At 38.0% G+C, this 17,052-nt stretch overlaps 1 protein-coding gene across 1 annotated transcript in view; it reads left to right on the top strand.

Annotated features, from left to right (window-relative positions):
• The window catches only part of LOC128473668 (uncharacterized), a 140,838-nt gene that overhangs the window by 97,018 nt on the left and 26,768 nt on the right, over positions 1-17,052 (top strand). Inside the window, exon 3 of the mRNA XM_053455919.1 lies at positions 4,885-5,027. Within this exon, the coding sequence (XP_053311894.1) occupies positions 4,885-5,027 (143 nt within the window). The remainder of the gene's footprint in view (positions 1-4,884; positions 5,028-17,052) is intronic.

Here is a 17,052-nt window from a genome sequence, read left to right as displayed (position 1 = left end):
GGAACCGTAAACAATAGGAAAGAGAGATAGTATAGAGAGATACATGTATGTTGTATGGGGATATTCATTAAGGTTTATATGCAGAGAGAGATGTGTATTATATTTATTATGTAATAGTTAAATAATCTATTAATTAATAGATTATTGATTATAAAACCATAAGCAAAAATTAAGCCAATAAAGATTAATACAAATAGATGTGTTATTATAACAGGAGAAAAAATAATAAGAGAAAAAAATAATAATATATCCTAATATTCTTTTGAATATGGCCTAGGGTTAAATTATTATGAAATAATGAGATGTATTTTAAAAAGTTTTAAAGGATTTTCAACCTTGTATGTTTAAAATATTAATTCATTTGAAAAATTAATGTATCTAATTAAATCTTGCTTTAAAATTAATTAAAAAAGTTTTTAAGAAAGTTTTTTAAAAAATTAATTAATTAAAATTAATTAAAATCTTTTAATAGTCAAATAAATTAATGATACAATTATATATTAATGATCAATTAATTATAAAAATATATAATAAAAAATTCATGGATTATAAATTAAAACAAAATTATATATAAAATTATATGTTAATAATCAATCTATAAAAGTCACTATATCTAGATCAGTATTTAGACCACCCTTTTTATATGTCTGAAAAATACCCCTCGTCTTATAATCGAGGTCGTCTTCTAATCAGACCTCAAAATGTCCGCTGTGGCCATGCTGTTTACCGTGCTTTGGTCGCGAGCAGCAGGAGAACAGGAAGCTAGAAGAGTGTCACATAACTCTGCCAGAGGCCAGAGAAGTTGCTCGCACAGCCGGGCCCCTGCAGAAGTCTTTGAGTGAGAGATCTGCAGTTCAGGTAAGGGGGTGGGGGAGGGTTTTTGAGCAAGTATGTGTGATTAATGGAATGAATGAGTATTTACATTTTTGTGAATGAGTGTGTGTTAGTATGGATGTGTGTTATGGGAATATGTAAATTTATACAGTTATGCAAATACCCAAATTTAAATATAGATAAGTATACTGGTCAATCACATAAATATCAGTGAATATCTTGAATAAACAGACAAGGCAAAATCTCAATGAAAGTATAAACAAACCTTTACTAAAAATAAACAACAAACATCAATCAAATGTTTTAGACATACATTGCTGAAGAAACCATATATATCTAAACCAAAACTAAACAGTATTACACACAAAAAATAACAATACAAATATACTTAGCTCTATTAGTAGACTCAGCAGTTTACACGGGATAAATGGCTCAGCATAAAAGTTGAAACAATGAGGAGAGTTCCTTGCCGCATATTCAATTGAAGTACATGGGCTCCTCAAATAAGACACCTGGCTTCTTCCGACCCAGTCATGAAACTACCTCTAAACTAACTGGTAGAACCTTAAATAGCCTTAAATCCAGTATCCACCCACGGGAGTAACCCAGCCAATACCGAATGGTCATTTCTAGGAGGCGGTCACTACAGGTGGTTATTTGTGTAAGGAAGTGACCCAAAGATCCTCACTTCCTCCTAAAAGCACATGTCTCATTGAGTATGCGGCAGCCATTTTTACTCACTCGACGTCACAGTTCTCACTAGGCAACTTCCTTTCTCAAAAGCACATGTCTCATTGAGTATGCGGCAGCCATCTTTACTCACTCGACATCACAGTTTCTCAAAAGCACATGTCTCATTGAGTATGCGTCAGCCATCTTTACTCACTCGATGTCACTGAGCTCACTAGGCCCCCTGTAGGTTATATGTTATTTCGCATGCATGGGGACAGTCCATAATCAATACAATGTGTAAGGGGGGGTGGTGGTGGTAGCATGGCATAGGGAGGCTGTACTCAGACTCCTATCATCCCCAGGTTCCAGCATGTACTGGCTGCCTTGGCTTGATAGGAGTGTGATTGCTGTTAGCAGTTATATATATATATATATATATATATATATATATCTCCAGAAATGCCTTTTAACCCCCTATATGCCACTCTGCCCCATGATATGCCTTTTAACCCCCTATATGCCACTCTGGCATATAGGGGATTAAAAGGCATATCATGGGGCAGCGTGGCATATAGGAGGGTATAAGACATTTCTGGAGGCAGAGTGGCATATAGAGGGTTAAAAGGCACATCATGGGACAGAGTGGCAAATAGGGGGTATAAGGCATTTCTGGGGGCAGAGTGGCAACCCTGGGGGCAGATGTGCATACCTGGGGGGGCAGGTTGGCAAATAAAAGGAAATAAAAAAAAAAATTTCTCAATCATAGCTTTTATTAAATATGAAAATATTGTTTACATTAATTAATATTTACTAGTAAAACTTTTTTTCCTATAGGGTAGTCTTATATTCAGGCTTTTTGTTTTTTTCCTAAATTAATATTTAGATTTTGGGAGGTCATCTTATAATCAGGGTCGTCTTATAATCGAGCAAATACGGTATTTCCTCTATCTGACCCCAAGGCAGCATTGCCCCAACTCTTCCACTTATTTGATCAATTTCATATGGCATCTGTATTTCTAATTTCTAACTGAAGCACTTCCCATTTTTCCACAAGCAAGACAAGATTGGGGAAGGGAGTTCCCATTCAAATGGACACACTCTCCTACTTTGAAATATCTGGGTCTTTCTATCTCAAGAAATTTAACTCAACGCTATAATTTAAATTTTGTCTCACTTATTGCATCAAATGGAGAAATTGCTTTAAAACTTGGTCCAAGTTTAACCTTTCATTTATGGGACGTTATCATTTGTATAAGATGGTTTTCTTTCCAAAATTGCTTTACCCAATCCAGATGTTTTGATGTTCTGTACCATAATAACCTGCTGCGACAATTTTATAGGATAGGGATGGTTAAACTTCAACAGCCGGTCCACACTGGGGGCATAAACCTTCCAAATTTGTTTGACTATAATTTAGCGGCTAATTATCGCTGGATTCAGGCTTCTACTAGGTTCACAAATTTGAGTCTGGAGCAACAGTTGTCACCAGACATTTCCCTGGCCTGAAGATCTTAATTCTAAACCACTGTTATACCACACTTGAAAGGAATGGGAACGTGTCATATGCCGACTAGGCTTGGAATTTCGTTGTTCCAGATTCCTCTCGTTGGATCATAATCCGCAGTTCCAGCATGGCAGGGAGGATGCTATTTTTAAACGTCTGGCCCTGAGTGGTGGCCGTTTAATTAATGACTTTATAGAACCAAATACGGTCAAATAGTTAACTGTTGCACAAATTCAGTCTTACGGTAATGTCTTTTTCCAAACCACTTAAAATGGCCACAATTTATAATTTTGTTAGGTCCGTACAAGCATGGGACACGCAGGTGGCTGGTACGGCATCTTGGAGTAATGCATTTCCCAATCTAGACTTGGACTTAGCACTCCAAGCATATGTTAGGAATTCAAAAATGTTTGTTTCTAGGGACTATTGCAAGATGCTTCTAAAAATACTACATAATAATACTGATGAGCCTTGCAGAACACTCAAAACTGAGTTTCTCAGGGTTGAGCTCTCTATTGGTACCCCAGGATTGATGCCGGTCTCTTGGGATCACCCCAAAATAGTGAATCTTTGTTGGGTGGGCATTGCTGGCCATAGAACTGTATGGAGGCGCCGGTCCGTCTGGTAGTTGATGGGATTAAACCCCTAATCCTATCATGGTTGCTATATAAATATCTGTGCTGTCTTCAATAAAGAGAGTTCTGTTTTACCCCTACACTTAGTCTTGGATAGTGCTTGGGGGAATATTAAGGGTTAATTCCTTGCGCAATTAAGCTTTCAGCGGCAAGGAAGATCTCTATGGCGGACCTACTCAGTCCGAGTACGGGTCTCTGTCACAATTATTTTACAATACTCTCATCATAAAATTGATTGACTATATGGTGCTTATGTGTTTTCAGTATCTTTTATTGCCTTCCCATTCAGTGTAACGATGAAATGTTACTCTTATAACTACTTGATTTGATTGATGTCATAATGCACGCTTGATGCCAACATGTTAGACTATGCTTCTCCGACCAATAAGGAAATTATAAAAGTCAATGTAAAAAAAATATCAGATAATTTGTAAGTGAACCTCAATGGCACTGTAGCATTGCAATACAGTGTTTTACTGTCCGGACAGCACCAATAACAAGACAGAGCTTGTATTGAGGTAAAACAGGAACTGACTTTATTGGGAACAGCACAGATATTTATACAGACAACATAATTGGATAAGGATTATTAACCCACTACCAGGCAACTACCAACAAAAATACTGAGGGAGCTGTGTCAATCCAGGGGTATCCATAGAGAGCTCAAGGTCCAGTAGGAGACATCGGGATTGTGTGGTGATCTCCGTCTATACTGTGCTCTGATTTATAGGTCTCTCTCTATGCACGCTTGCAAGATTTCTCCAGGGCTGCTGTTATCCTCTGGAAGGCAACTTTCCCGGCCTATCTGTCTTTCCCCCTGCCTTTCTTCAAAAAATCCCTCAAGATCCCTTCTTGAACAATTTCTACAAATGTATGCGTTAACGTCCTTCCTGCCATCTTCCTTTAGCTCACCTTTCCAATTCTTCTCCTACCTTTGGACAATACTTACACTAGAGTGGCTAGTCCACCTCTAACAGTGACAGTTTTACACCTTAATAAACCTTAACTACCTCTTGAGTGTATACTTAATATATAAATAATAATACAAATAATAATAATAAAGCAATACATTTTCATAAATATTATCACTTTTTTTTTACAAATGCATCAGAGCAGACCTTTTCTTGTGCTTTTTTGGTACACAAAATGTGAAAACATAAGATGTATGGTAAAAAATGTGGTCTAAACAAATGGGAATACTTGGTTTATAAAATAATAGAACTTGTGGATTTTTTTCAGGTGTTTACATTGATGAAGATGAAATTATGCATGTTGACTCAATTGCAAAAAAAAGCATATTTACTTTTATGGGACATTTGAAGCTAACAGACAGTTCTATATGTGACCACATCCCAAGAAATCAAACAGGAATAAAAACAATGGTAAGGTTATCACTGTTACTTTTGTTTGGTAATTGATAATATATTAACTTGAGATAATATTTTAATTGAATGTGATGTTGAAAATGTTGATGTACTACCTTGGTAGTAAACAATTTCACTCCAACAAAGGTTTTCATTTTTTTCCCAATGACATTATGTATTTTTTTTTTTTTTTGGAATATCATATGTTACATAGTTACATAGTTCATAAGGTTGAAAAAAGACCTAAATCCATCAACTTCAACCCTTCTACCTAACCTTCCTATTCTTGATCCGAAAGAAGGCAAAAAAAAACCCCCTTAATTAAGCTACTTCGAATTCTGCCATCAGGGGAAAAAAATTCCTTCTTGACTCCAAGAGGCAATCGGATTTCTTCTTGGATCAAGAATCTCTAAAATATCAATGTTGTTCTATTTATATCCCTGTATGTCATGCCTTTCTAAGAAAATATCAAGACCCCTTTTGAAGGTATCTAATGTATTGGATAACACCATCTCCCCTGGAAGTGAATGCCATACCTTTATTGTCCTCACTGTAAAGAACCCCTTCCTTTGTCGGCTATGAAACCTGCGCTCTTCCAGTCTCAGAGGGTGACCTCTTGTTCTTTGTATATTTCTGTTAATGAACAGGTCACTGAAGAGCTCTTTATATTGGCCCTGTATATATTTATATAATGTTATCATATCCCCTCTGAGACGCCGTTTTTCTAGCGTATATCATTTTAACTTTTTTAGTCTCTCTTATAACTAGTGTCTCCCAATCCCCTTATTAATTTTGTAGCCCTCCTTTTCACTTTATGCAAATATGTACCACATTTTAATTTAAAATTTTAAGGAAAAAAAATATATAGGATTTTTTTCTTCCTCACATGTATAGGTAAAAATATCAGTTGTACAAGGAAATAAGGATTGCATGACTTGAATACCTGACATCCATAATTATCATATGTTTATTTTGGCAAGTAACTTCCAGGCATTAAAATGGTGACCACAGTCAACCAAGACCACAAACAAAACAAAAGCACAGTGTGACTTAACTGAGAAGAAGGGGGAGATCCACATGTTCACCGTCAGGGGTAAACTTGGCTGGAAGAGACCACTGGTCTCCCTGGTATAACAGTTAAAGGTACAAGCAACTTTAGTGGTTGTTCGTACGGACTTTTAACTGTTGCAGCATGGAGACCAGTGGTCTCTGCGGGCCAAGTTGCTGGGAAAGGATTTTAAAAGTCTGTACGAGTGACCATATTGGTCGCCAGCAAGGACTCATCTGCCATCAACCAATGAAGTACAGGTGTACTTCATTGGTTGATGGCAGAGGAGGCCCCTGCAGGTGACCAATAGAGTTGCTCATACGGACATTTAAACTCCTGGCGCCAAAGCTGCTGTGTAGTCCGTACCGTGTTAACCCCGTATTAACCGGAACAGGAAGAACGCACACGAATATTCGCCGGAACAGAAGACACGAACGGGCGAACACGAAGACACCACCGGCGCCCAAGTCTATTTTGGACCACTTTTACATACTTGCCTAACATTTGCTACTTATTTACAATGACATACTTTCCAACAACCCAAATTTGACGGGACAGGACTGGGAAAAAAAAACAGGACTGTACCGAAAATTGAGGATCTGTTGGCAGGTAATCGGATGGAAAAATGTGGGACAAGAAGTAAAAATAGCTTAGGGTTAATGTACGGTTATGTTTAAGAGTAGTAGTAGTGCACTGGTTTGGTTAAAGATGTATTATTTATAAATAATTTAAATTTAATGGGTGTTATTAAAAATAAGAGGTACATTTCTTATATTTATTTTATTATATTATAAAAGTTGTTTTATTTAATTTATTTTTACCTACATTTGTATACTTACCCACAAGGGCATACTTATTAGACTTGGGCACCTGGGAGGTCTTCGTGTTCGTCTTCGGGGAAAAAAAAATCTTTGTATTCCGTGAATATTCGCCCGTTCCCGTCTTCTCTTCAGGCGAATATTCGTGGACATTCTTCGTGTTTGTTTTTTTTCGGTTTTTTTTCAGTTTTATAGAAGGGGTTAATACGGGGTTAACGCGGTACGGACTACGCTCTGGCGCCAGGAGTTTAAATGTCCGTATCAGCAACTCTATTGGTCGCCAGCAGGGGGCTCGCCTGCTGGTGACCAACAGAGTCGCTCGTAGAGACTTTTAAAATCCTGGTCCCGTAACTTGACCGGCAGAGACCACTGGTCTTCCTGCTCTATCAGTTAAATGTTCATACAAGTGACTTTATTGGTCGTTCGTACAGACTTTTAACTGTTGCAGCAGGGAGACCAGTGGTCGGGTTGCATCTTAAGGAGTTAAGGGGCCGTGCGAGTGAGCCTATTGGTCGCTTGCATGGCCCTTTAATCTATGGATTTCCGCTCCCGTTATCTAACGCAGCATCGCAGGGGTTTGATTGGTTGATGCCAGAGGAGGTCCCTGCAGGTGACCAATAAGCTCACTCACACTGCCCTTTAACCCCTGACGGCAAACCTACAGATTTCCGCTTCTGTCAACTACTGCGATGCCACAAAGATAAGGTAGGCTAGATGGGAAAGGGACCAGGGAGATTAGTAGACGAAGACGATCACGAAGATTCTTCGTGTTGTGTGTCTTCGTCTTTGTCTACGTTTTACCGCCGCTATCTTCTCTTCTTCGTGTCTTCGGAACGAACACGAAAACACACTCGTCGTGTTCATTTTCATGTTCGGCCGAAGACGAATGCACAATTATAATACTTACTTTCCAAAGTTGACGGGATGCAAACAACGGGACTGTAGGGAACTTTGGAACTGTTGGAAGGTATTTGTTAGAAGAAAGAGGGGCAAAAAACTCCAAATATCATTTTAGGGTTATAGATTGAAGTATGAGTTTTAGCGTTAATTGTAGGCTAGTGAGTGTAGAAGTAAAGGCCAGGGCAAATAACAGGAAAGATCCTTGCGAATTGTGTATATGTGTAGGTTATGTTTGGTTGGTTGTGAATCAGATGGAAAAAATTAAAGGAATGAAAAAGCATGATTTGCTGAGAAAAAGTAGATGAATGAAAAATGGAAAAGGTAAATGAGTGGGTAATTGGCGACCCACTCACCTGTTTCACCCCAGAGCAAAGCCTCCAAACACTGTCAGTCCTCGACGTTTGGCAGCGGACTTCCAGAGCTCAAACACTAGGCCCTAGTATACGTTGGCTACACCGGCAGAGGTAGCAGACATTGCCACACCGCAAACAAACGCAACCAGGGGGGAGAAACTACCTTGAGCATTAGGGACATTTGAGGCATGACAAACAGACACAACCAGAGGGATAAACTACCCTTACCATTAGGGACATTTGAGGCATGACTTTAGCGAGGAAGCGAACTGGCAAAAGATGCTGGCACCACCAGCAGAAGCAGCATTGGAAACAGAAAAGGTGAATGAGTGGGCAATTTGTGACTCCCTCACCTGTTTCTCCCCAGGGCAAAGCATTCAAACACTGTCAGTCCTAGACGTTTGGGAGCGGACTTCCAAAGCGCAAACACTAGGCCCTAGCGTAAGTTGGCTACACCGGCAGAGGTAGCAGACATTGCCACACCGCAAACAAGCACAACCAGGGGGAGAAGCTACCTTGACCGTTAGGGAAAATTAACTTTCCAAGCTAAGAGCTGGGTACCCCAACTTGGGCAGATTGAATTTAAGAAAAGCAATCTGCTCCATCAGATGAGGTGCCATGCGTGAGCACTGTGGACTCAGAACATTTCCAGTCATAGAAAACATGTGCTCACTTTGAACAGTGGTTGGCAGGCATGATAGTAGCTGCTGCGCAACCCATGAGAGTGCAGGCCACACACTCTTCTTTTAATCTCAGTAGCTAAGAGGATCAACATTAGGCCCAGAAGGAACTTCACAGAGGTAAAGTTTGACCATTTCAGCAGCACTACTCTTGTTTCTGCTGCTGGCTCTGTCAGATGGTCCAACTATACTCCCAAGTGCATCTTCCCAAAACGCAGCTGCTCCACTCAGCTTTGTTGTGCTGCTTGCGGCACTGCGGCTGCTGCTGCTGCTAGGAGTAGCCGACAACATCATCTCTTCCTCCTTCTGCACCTCTCCGTCCTTAGACAGCATTCCCCTTTTACGCTTCCAGTCAGGCACCTTTCCAACCAATTGCTCCTGGTAGCTACTGAGAACATTTAATTTCATTGCTAGCTTCCCTTTAATCCTTGGGTCGCAAAGACACACTAGAATAATTTCATGACTTTCTTCCATGCGTTTGTGAAGGCATACTTTTAGCAGATACTTCAGCTTCCTGACTATGGCTGCTACTTCAGGATGTAGAGTGCCACCATGAACAGCCTCACGGTTTTCAAGGATAACATCCATCTTGCTGCCTAGATGGGAGAACACTGGGATTACCTGGGCCAGACTGGCAGTGTTTCATTTTAAATTTTCTGTGGCATCCCTGAATGGTTTAAGGACTGCCACTAGCTGGGCTATCACTGTCAAATCCTCCCTATTCAATGAAGATGTAATCCCAATATTGTGCTCTGAGGCAATCTGCTGCTCCAAAATCCTCTCCAGCATCTCTAAAGTGGAGTTACCCCACATACTGTCATCTTGTCATAGACAGTGTACGGGAAGACCTGCCCCCTCTTGCTCTTCCCTCAAAAGTTGGCTAGCCTTAACACTGTGGTAGAAGTGCCCAGCGATCTTTCTGCAGCGTTACAGAACTACTGCTGCTATATTAGTTCCTTCTGACATTGCTGCCTTAACTATAAAATGGATGATGGGGCTGCACAGGGCACACCAACAATATGACCATCTTGCAGTGCTTTCACCATGTTTGCACCTCCGTCAGTTACCACAAAACCAACTTAAACATTGGTGCCCACATTTTCCTTATTGCATGCAGAATATTTTCAGAAGTGTGCTTTTCATCCATCACTTCTGCATGGAGAAGACATGATCGGTAGCCTGCTGCAGCAGCTTCCTTAGACACACCGGGCTGCCACCAGTGTGCTGTCAAGGAAAGAAAGGCATGCTAACTTCTAGGTGCACTCCACAAATCTGTTGTGAAATGTACACACTGACCAGCAGCCTTGGAAAGCTCCTCTTTCGCTGCTGAAACTCAGGACTGATACAGTGAGGGGACAATGTTCCTACTGAAAGTGGAACGTGATGGAACTGTGTATAGTGGAGCCACAGCCGCCATCAATTGTTTGAAAGGCTCCCCTTCAATCATGGAGAAGGGTGTCCCTCCAACAGCAAAGAACAGATCAATAATTCAGATTATTTTATTGGCCTGCTGTTTGGGTATCGACCTCCTGGAGTGGAATGCCCCAAATTCTTCCAGGGTGGGCTGGACATGTTGCAGTGCTCCAACTTTTTTTTTTCTTTGGCTGCCAGCACTAGCTGTAGCTGCAATTGGCCCAGAAGCAGATGTTGGGGTTTTTCCACTCTCTCTGGAGATGGTACTAGTTGTTGTTGTAGTACCACGGCCACCAGCTATGCTGCCTGCCCTAAGTTTTTCTGCATCTTTGACCAATAGCACAGCGTTGTGTTGAGTGCTGAGGTGATGCTTCATGCTAGCACTGCTGAAATGCCCAGACACTTTCCATCTCCTTATTAGCTTCCCACAATGTTTTCACTTTCCATTCTACTGCTCTGGGTGGATGAGCAGCGGCAGAACTAGTTCTGCGAACACTGGGAGATGGCACATCAACCTCTCTCCGTCTCTAGGCTCTCTAAACAGCTACTAACAGTGGTTGCTCTTCTTTTTTATTTATTTATTTATTTATTTAAAGTAATTAATTGTTTATTATATGACAGGTTAGATCGCATCAACAAAAGTATATAAGCAGAATATGCTTACAATAGGTGAAACAACATGTAAATTCACATGTAAATACATATTTACAGTTTCGATAAAATAACAATAACATATATATTTCCACGTTTATATACGGGTTCACATATATATATTGATGCATCTGAGAATACATAGTATAAAACACAATTAGACTGGGATTACAACAAACTTCCCAGGCTAAACCCCACAGGACCTTAACATACTGACAAACAAAAAACTAATTCATTCCAAACCATCCGCACAATTCATTCATACTGTCAAGCAGATTTTAAATAATTAATATGTTTATACGTTATATTATGTATTTTACTATCACGGAAGAATGTCCAGATGCTGAACCAGCCAAGGTCTCCAAATATTATAGAATTTATGAAGACGCTGATGAGATAGAAAAAAACACATTCCATTAAACACTGATGACTTATTTGATTCACTACATGATCCAAAGAAATAGATGATGATTGCAACCATTGTCTGGCTATGATTATCTTCATAGCTAACAAGCATTGTTCAATAAAGGCCCTTTGATTGAATTGAAATCCATTTAAATCAAAATGTAATAGTGCTCTTTGCATAGTAGGAGCTATATCATGATTCAAAATTTCAGAAATAATCTTAAATAAATCTTGCCAGATACATTGGATCTGTAAGCATTCCCACCAAATGTGGGTGTATGATCCTAATGTCGAGCCACATCTCCAACAGAGGGGGGACGCGTTATGATTAAATTTACTCTGTTTCACCGGGGTTATATACCATCTCCACATTATCTTATAATGCAGTTCAATCATGTTGAGACAATGCGAGATTTTATTAATTTCTAATAGACTACTGGTCCATATATTTAGATTGATCGAACATTTTAAGTCTGATTGCCAGGATTTTAATGCAGTATAAATAAAGGGAGTTTCTATATCTTCAAGCAATATATACCATTTTTTCAGGCTTTTTGAAATAATTTCCGTAGAAAAAATGGCACAGATCTTTTGGCTCAAAGTGGATGAAGTCTCCACAAACAAGTGAGATCTAATATAAAATGTTATCCTAAAAACATTGAAAGACTCCAGATTGCCGAATTCAAATTCCCCTGAGAGCTGGGGAAATGATTTTGTTTTATCCTGGACCAGAATATCTGTAATCCTTTTGTTCCTAAAATTAGTCCAATTTCTCAGTTTTAATTGAGAGATATTATACTGAAGAATTTCAAGCGGAGCTGTCGAAACTATTTTATTACGAAGGCCTAATCGAGGCTTAATAAACTCCCAAAACTCCATAGAGCTATGAAGAGTAATTGGTAGGTTATTTCTAATTGATTTTAGCTTAGAATATTGTAGCCAAAGTATACATTCTAGGTTTGAGAGGCCTGTCAGCTCTTGCTCTATCACAAACCAATCTACGTTATTATTGTTCTTATATTGTAATTTCAAAATATGCGAAAGCATACTTGCTTGGGCATATCTAGTTAGCGATGGAACATTAAGTCCTCCCTTACTTTTACTAGCTACTAATGTTTTCCGTGCTATTCAAGATCTCTTACCAGCCCAGATAAAATTATCGATATTTTTTTGAAAGACTGTAGTCCAAAACAGCGGGAGCCTAACCGGAATCATTTGAAGAAGGTATAACCATTTTGGGACTATGTAAAATCTAATGACATTCATCCTCCCAAGCCAAGAAATAAAAAGGCCTTTCCACTCTTTAGTTTGCTTAATCAATTCATCCTGTAGTTTGCTAAAATTAGCTTCTATAATTTCAACAATTTTAATTGGTATTACAACCCCCAAGTAGTCGATCTTATCAGCCGCCCAGGAAAATTCAAAAGATTCCTCTATACTAGCTTTTGATGAGGCCGAAAGGTTCATCATTACAGCTTGAGTTTTTGTAATGTTCAATTTATAATTTGAGAAGCGGCTAAATAAATTAATTTCGGCCATCAAGTAATCAACTGAGTTTAACGGATCATACAGAGATAATAATATGTCATCCGCATATAAACAAAGTTTATTTTCCAGATCACCAATTCTTATTCCTTTAATTCTATTATTGGACCTAATTCTAGATGCTAATGGTTCTAATGTAGGTAAATATAGTAAAGGTGCCAATGGGCAGCCTTGTCGGGTCCCGTTATGTAGTCTGAACCATTCCGATCTAAAGCCTTGGCCTACTACCATTGCAGTTGGTGTCGTATACAGGGCCATAACGGCTCGAATAAATCCTTCACCGAAGCCATAGGACCTCAGTGTCTGATCTAAAAAGGTCCAGTTAACCCGGTCAAAGGCCTTTTCTGCGTCCAAGGCCAGGAAAATTGAGGGAATTTCATGAGTGGTTACATACTCTACTATGTCAATAATCTTTCGGACATTATCGCTAGATTGCCTTCCTTTTATAAAACCAGTCTGATCTCTATAAATTAGCTGTGAGCATAATGGTTTTAAACGAGCTGCTAGTATTGAGGAATAGATTTTTATATCCAAATTAATCAAGGAGATTGGTCTATAATCGGACACTTTCGTACAATCTTTCCCAGCCTTAGGTATAGGAAGAATAATACCCTCCAGCATGCCATTAGGAAAAGACTTATTTACACTAATTTCATTAAACGTGCTGGTTAAATGCGGAACTACCAGATTAGACAGTTTTTTATAAAACAGTGCTGTGTATCCGTCAGGACCAGGAGCTTTACGTATTTTTAGTTTTTTAATCGCCTCTCTTACTTCGCTCTCCAAAAAAGGGGCGTCCAATTGTTCCGCCAATGTGTCAGATAATTTCGGCAATCTGGAGTCTTTCAAATAATGTCTCATCTGTACGTCGTCTTGGGCTTGGTCTACAATATTGTACAGAGTTGTATAATACTTGCCAAAAGCATTCCCAATGTCATCTGGGCTAGAAATATGTTTGTTCCCTTCTATAAGTTTAAGAATTCTATTTTTTAAATTTCTATTTTTTAATTGATTGGTAAGCTGTTTCTCTGCACGATTCCCAATATAGTAAAATTTTTGCTTTAACTTGATCAAATTATAATTTGCTTTACTTATTAAACAATCCTCGATTTCTTTTTTAATTTTAATCATGTTCGTAATATCTTGTTCCTCTTGGCCGCACTTTCTTTTTAAATTGCTCAGGGATATATATAAATCAGACAATTTTTCTTTTCCTTTTTTCCTATTGTATGCTTCTTTTTTTATTAAGTATCCTCTCAGGACACATTTGTAAGCACACCAAACATTACCTAAGCTCACATTATGCGTCAAATTCTCCAGAAAAAACTGGGTAGTCGTCAGAGAAATGTAATCAAGGGAATCCTTACAGCTGAATAAGGATTCATTTATCCTCCAGGGACGGGGACTTAAGTGATATTTATTTTCTATTTCCAAACAAACTGGATCATGATCTGACCAAGCTACATTACCTATACTTATACGTTTACAATCTGAGATCACGTTCGCAGTAGTTAATATTAAAGCTATACGTGAAAAAGTCGTGTCGACCCGAAAAAAACGTATAATCTTTATCTGACGGTCTCAGCGTCCTCCAAATATCATAAAGTCTATATTTACCAAGAGTAGCACTAAAGGCTTTAGATAAAGTAACTTGATTTCTGTTGGAAGTTCCTCCTTGGGGACTAGTGCTATCCAGTTCTGCATCTGGAGCTCAATTAAAGTCCCCCATACACAAAAAGGTTCCCTGGATATATTTCTGGATTTTTTGTAATGTGCCATTTAAAAAATTATTCTGTTTGTAATTTGGTGCGTATATATTCAAAATAGAAAAAATTATCTCGTCTAATTTACATACAATGAAGGCGTATCTAGCATGGGGATCCTTCTGCTTATAAATCAACTCAGCTTTAATTTTATTAGAAATTAAAATAGCTACTCCTCGTTTTTTTTACTGGTCAAAGATGAGTATTCAAACACAGTATATCTTTTATCATTCAATCTATGGATGACTGCGTTTTTCAAATGCGTTTCTTGAATACAGCATACGTCTATATGAAGGTTATTTATATAATTGAATAAGGAATATCTTTTATGAGGCAGATTTAAGCCTTGGACATTCAACGAAATAATCTTAAGTAATTCTTCCATATTTCATATAGATTTTGTTAATAAGATATAAGATAAAGCTTGACTGGTAATGACCCTACTACTCCATACACACATTCCATACATCCTACATCCTCACACATATAACAAAGTTTACAAAAATTAATGGAAACCCGGATACTATTCCAACACCGGAGAAAAAACCCGACAATCTCCGGGGACATAGTATCTCCACCTTGTTGAGGAGCTATGCGAGAACATATCTGTATAAAAGAAAGAATAAAAAATGAACAGGAGGGGGGGGGGGAAATTTCGTTAAAGTTTTGAGATTGAAATACTAAAATACTAGTGGACGTCTAAAGTATCGTTTTCCAGCCGTTACGTATATTTCTTCCTTTTTACTCCTTCTCCCCTTATTTCTATAACGGACAGCACACTGGGATATGTTTCATCAAATAAACATACCTCCTTTAACCCAAATATAAGTGAGAGTCTAAGGTGTTTTTACGATCAATCATATCTATACCAAATTGATCCTAAATAATTAGTGAAAATATATTAAGAAAATTAGTTCCCTTAAGTTTATTACTTATAAAAAGTGCCAATAGATGTGTTAAGGAATATCAATCAAATCTTTTATCAGCTACAACCGATCAAATAAACATAGCTCCTTTAAAACCTGAATATAAGTAAGAGTCTAATGTGTTTTTACGACCAATCATATCTATACCAAATTGATCCTGAGTAGTTAATGAAAATTTATTAAAAAGATGGGTTCCCTTAAGTGTATTACTTATAAAAAGTGCCAATAATTGTGGTAAGGAATATTGTAAAATATAATGAAAAGAATTAGGTTGTAACTATATATAATAACCACATCTCGTGCAAGTGATAACAAGTACATTCCCAAATACAGCGTACAATAAACACCATACTCCAAGTGTCGAATGGCACTTTACATGCCCCCAGTAGAGAGGCATAAAATACCTTGTACCTAATTAAGAAGGTTATAAACAAAGTGTCGTTTAAATTATGACATTAATATGTGTGTGCATTCCCTTCTAGTGGGCATCTACAAATCCATTAACCCGCCAATACTTATAGTTTATTAGTGACGGCAATTCATTTGTCAGCTATCAAAGATCAGCAGGTGAATACCCCTCCAACACTCCTTTGAGGCCCATATATTGGTGAAAAAGGAGTTAAAACCATCAATCATATGCATACCAAATTAATCTTAAATGAATGGTACTAGTATTAAAAAAAAAACTAAGAAAAAAAAAATAACCCTCCCACTCTTATCAAGTTACACATCCGTTAGATTATTGTTACAAAACATGTACTGCTTTTTCTTTAAGCCAACTTCTAGCTTCGTCAACCGTTGATAACTTAATTGGTTGATGCTGAGCGGACATAATAATCAATTTTACTAGGAATCCCCAAGAATATCTAATATTTTGCTCTCTCAATTTCTTAGTCACTTCTTTAAATTCAAATCTCTTTTGTCTAGTATGTAAAGATAGATCTTGTAAAAACATTACATTTTGAAATCTACTTTCGGAACATAATTACTTGCTGCCATTAATATTTTCTGTCGCATAAAAAGTGTTGAAAAGCGAATAATTATGTCTCTGGGTTTCCCTTCAGCAATATTCTTTGGTTTTAGTGTTCTATGTCCACGTTCAATTATATCATCTCTTTCAACGTCACGGATGCCCATATCTGAGAACAATTCTGATAGAGTCCTGCTTAATATCCTCCGAAATGCCACGTATCCTTAAGTTCTTCCTGCGCGTGCGATCCTCAGCATCGTTCAGTTTTTGTTCCAAATTTCTTATGATATTCTCTTTTTGATTAAGGTCATCTTTAATTGATTTTAACTCTAATTCAAGATGCTCATTCTTTTGCATGATTAAATTCAGACATTCTTGTGTTTTTTTGAATTCACTTTTCCACTCCATGTTCAATTTCATAAATTCATCTTTAAATGAGTTCAGCTGAGATTCCATACATAATTCTTTGGTAATCATTTGAGTGGATTGTGCCCCAGGGCTTAGGGAATGTCTTCCAGTTTCATCTATAGTGGAATCAGAAAGACACACGGATTCCTCCATTTTCCTATGC

This window comes from Spea bombifrons, chromosome 2 (assembly GCF_027358695.1).
Source record: "Spea bombifrons isolate aSpeBom1 chromosome 2, aSpeBom1.2.pri, whole genome shotgun sequence".
Classification (NCBI taxonomy): domain Eukaryota; kingdom Metazoa; phylum Chordata; class Amphibia; order Anura; family Pelobatidae; genus Spea; species Spea bombifrons.
Note: the sequence above shows the minus strand (reverse complement) of the source record. Positions and strands in the feature narration are given on the sequence as shown.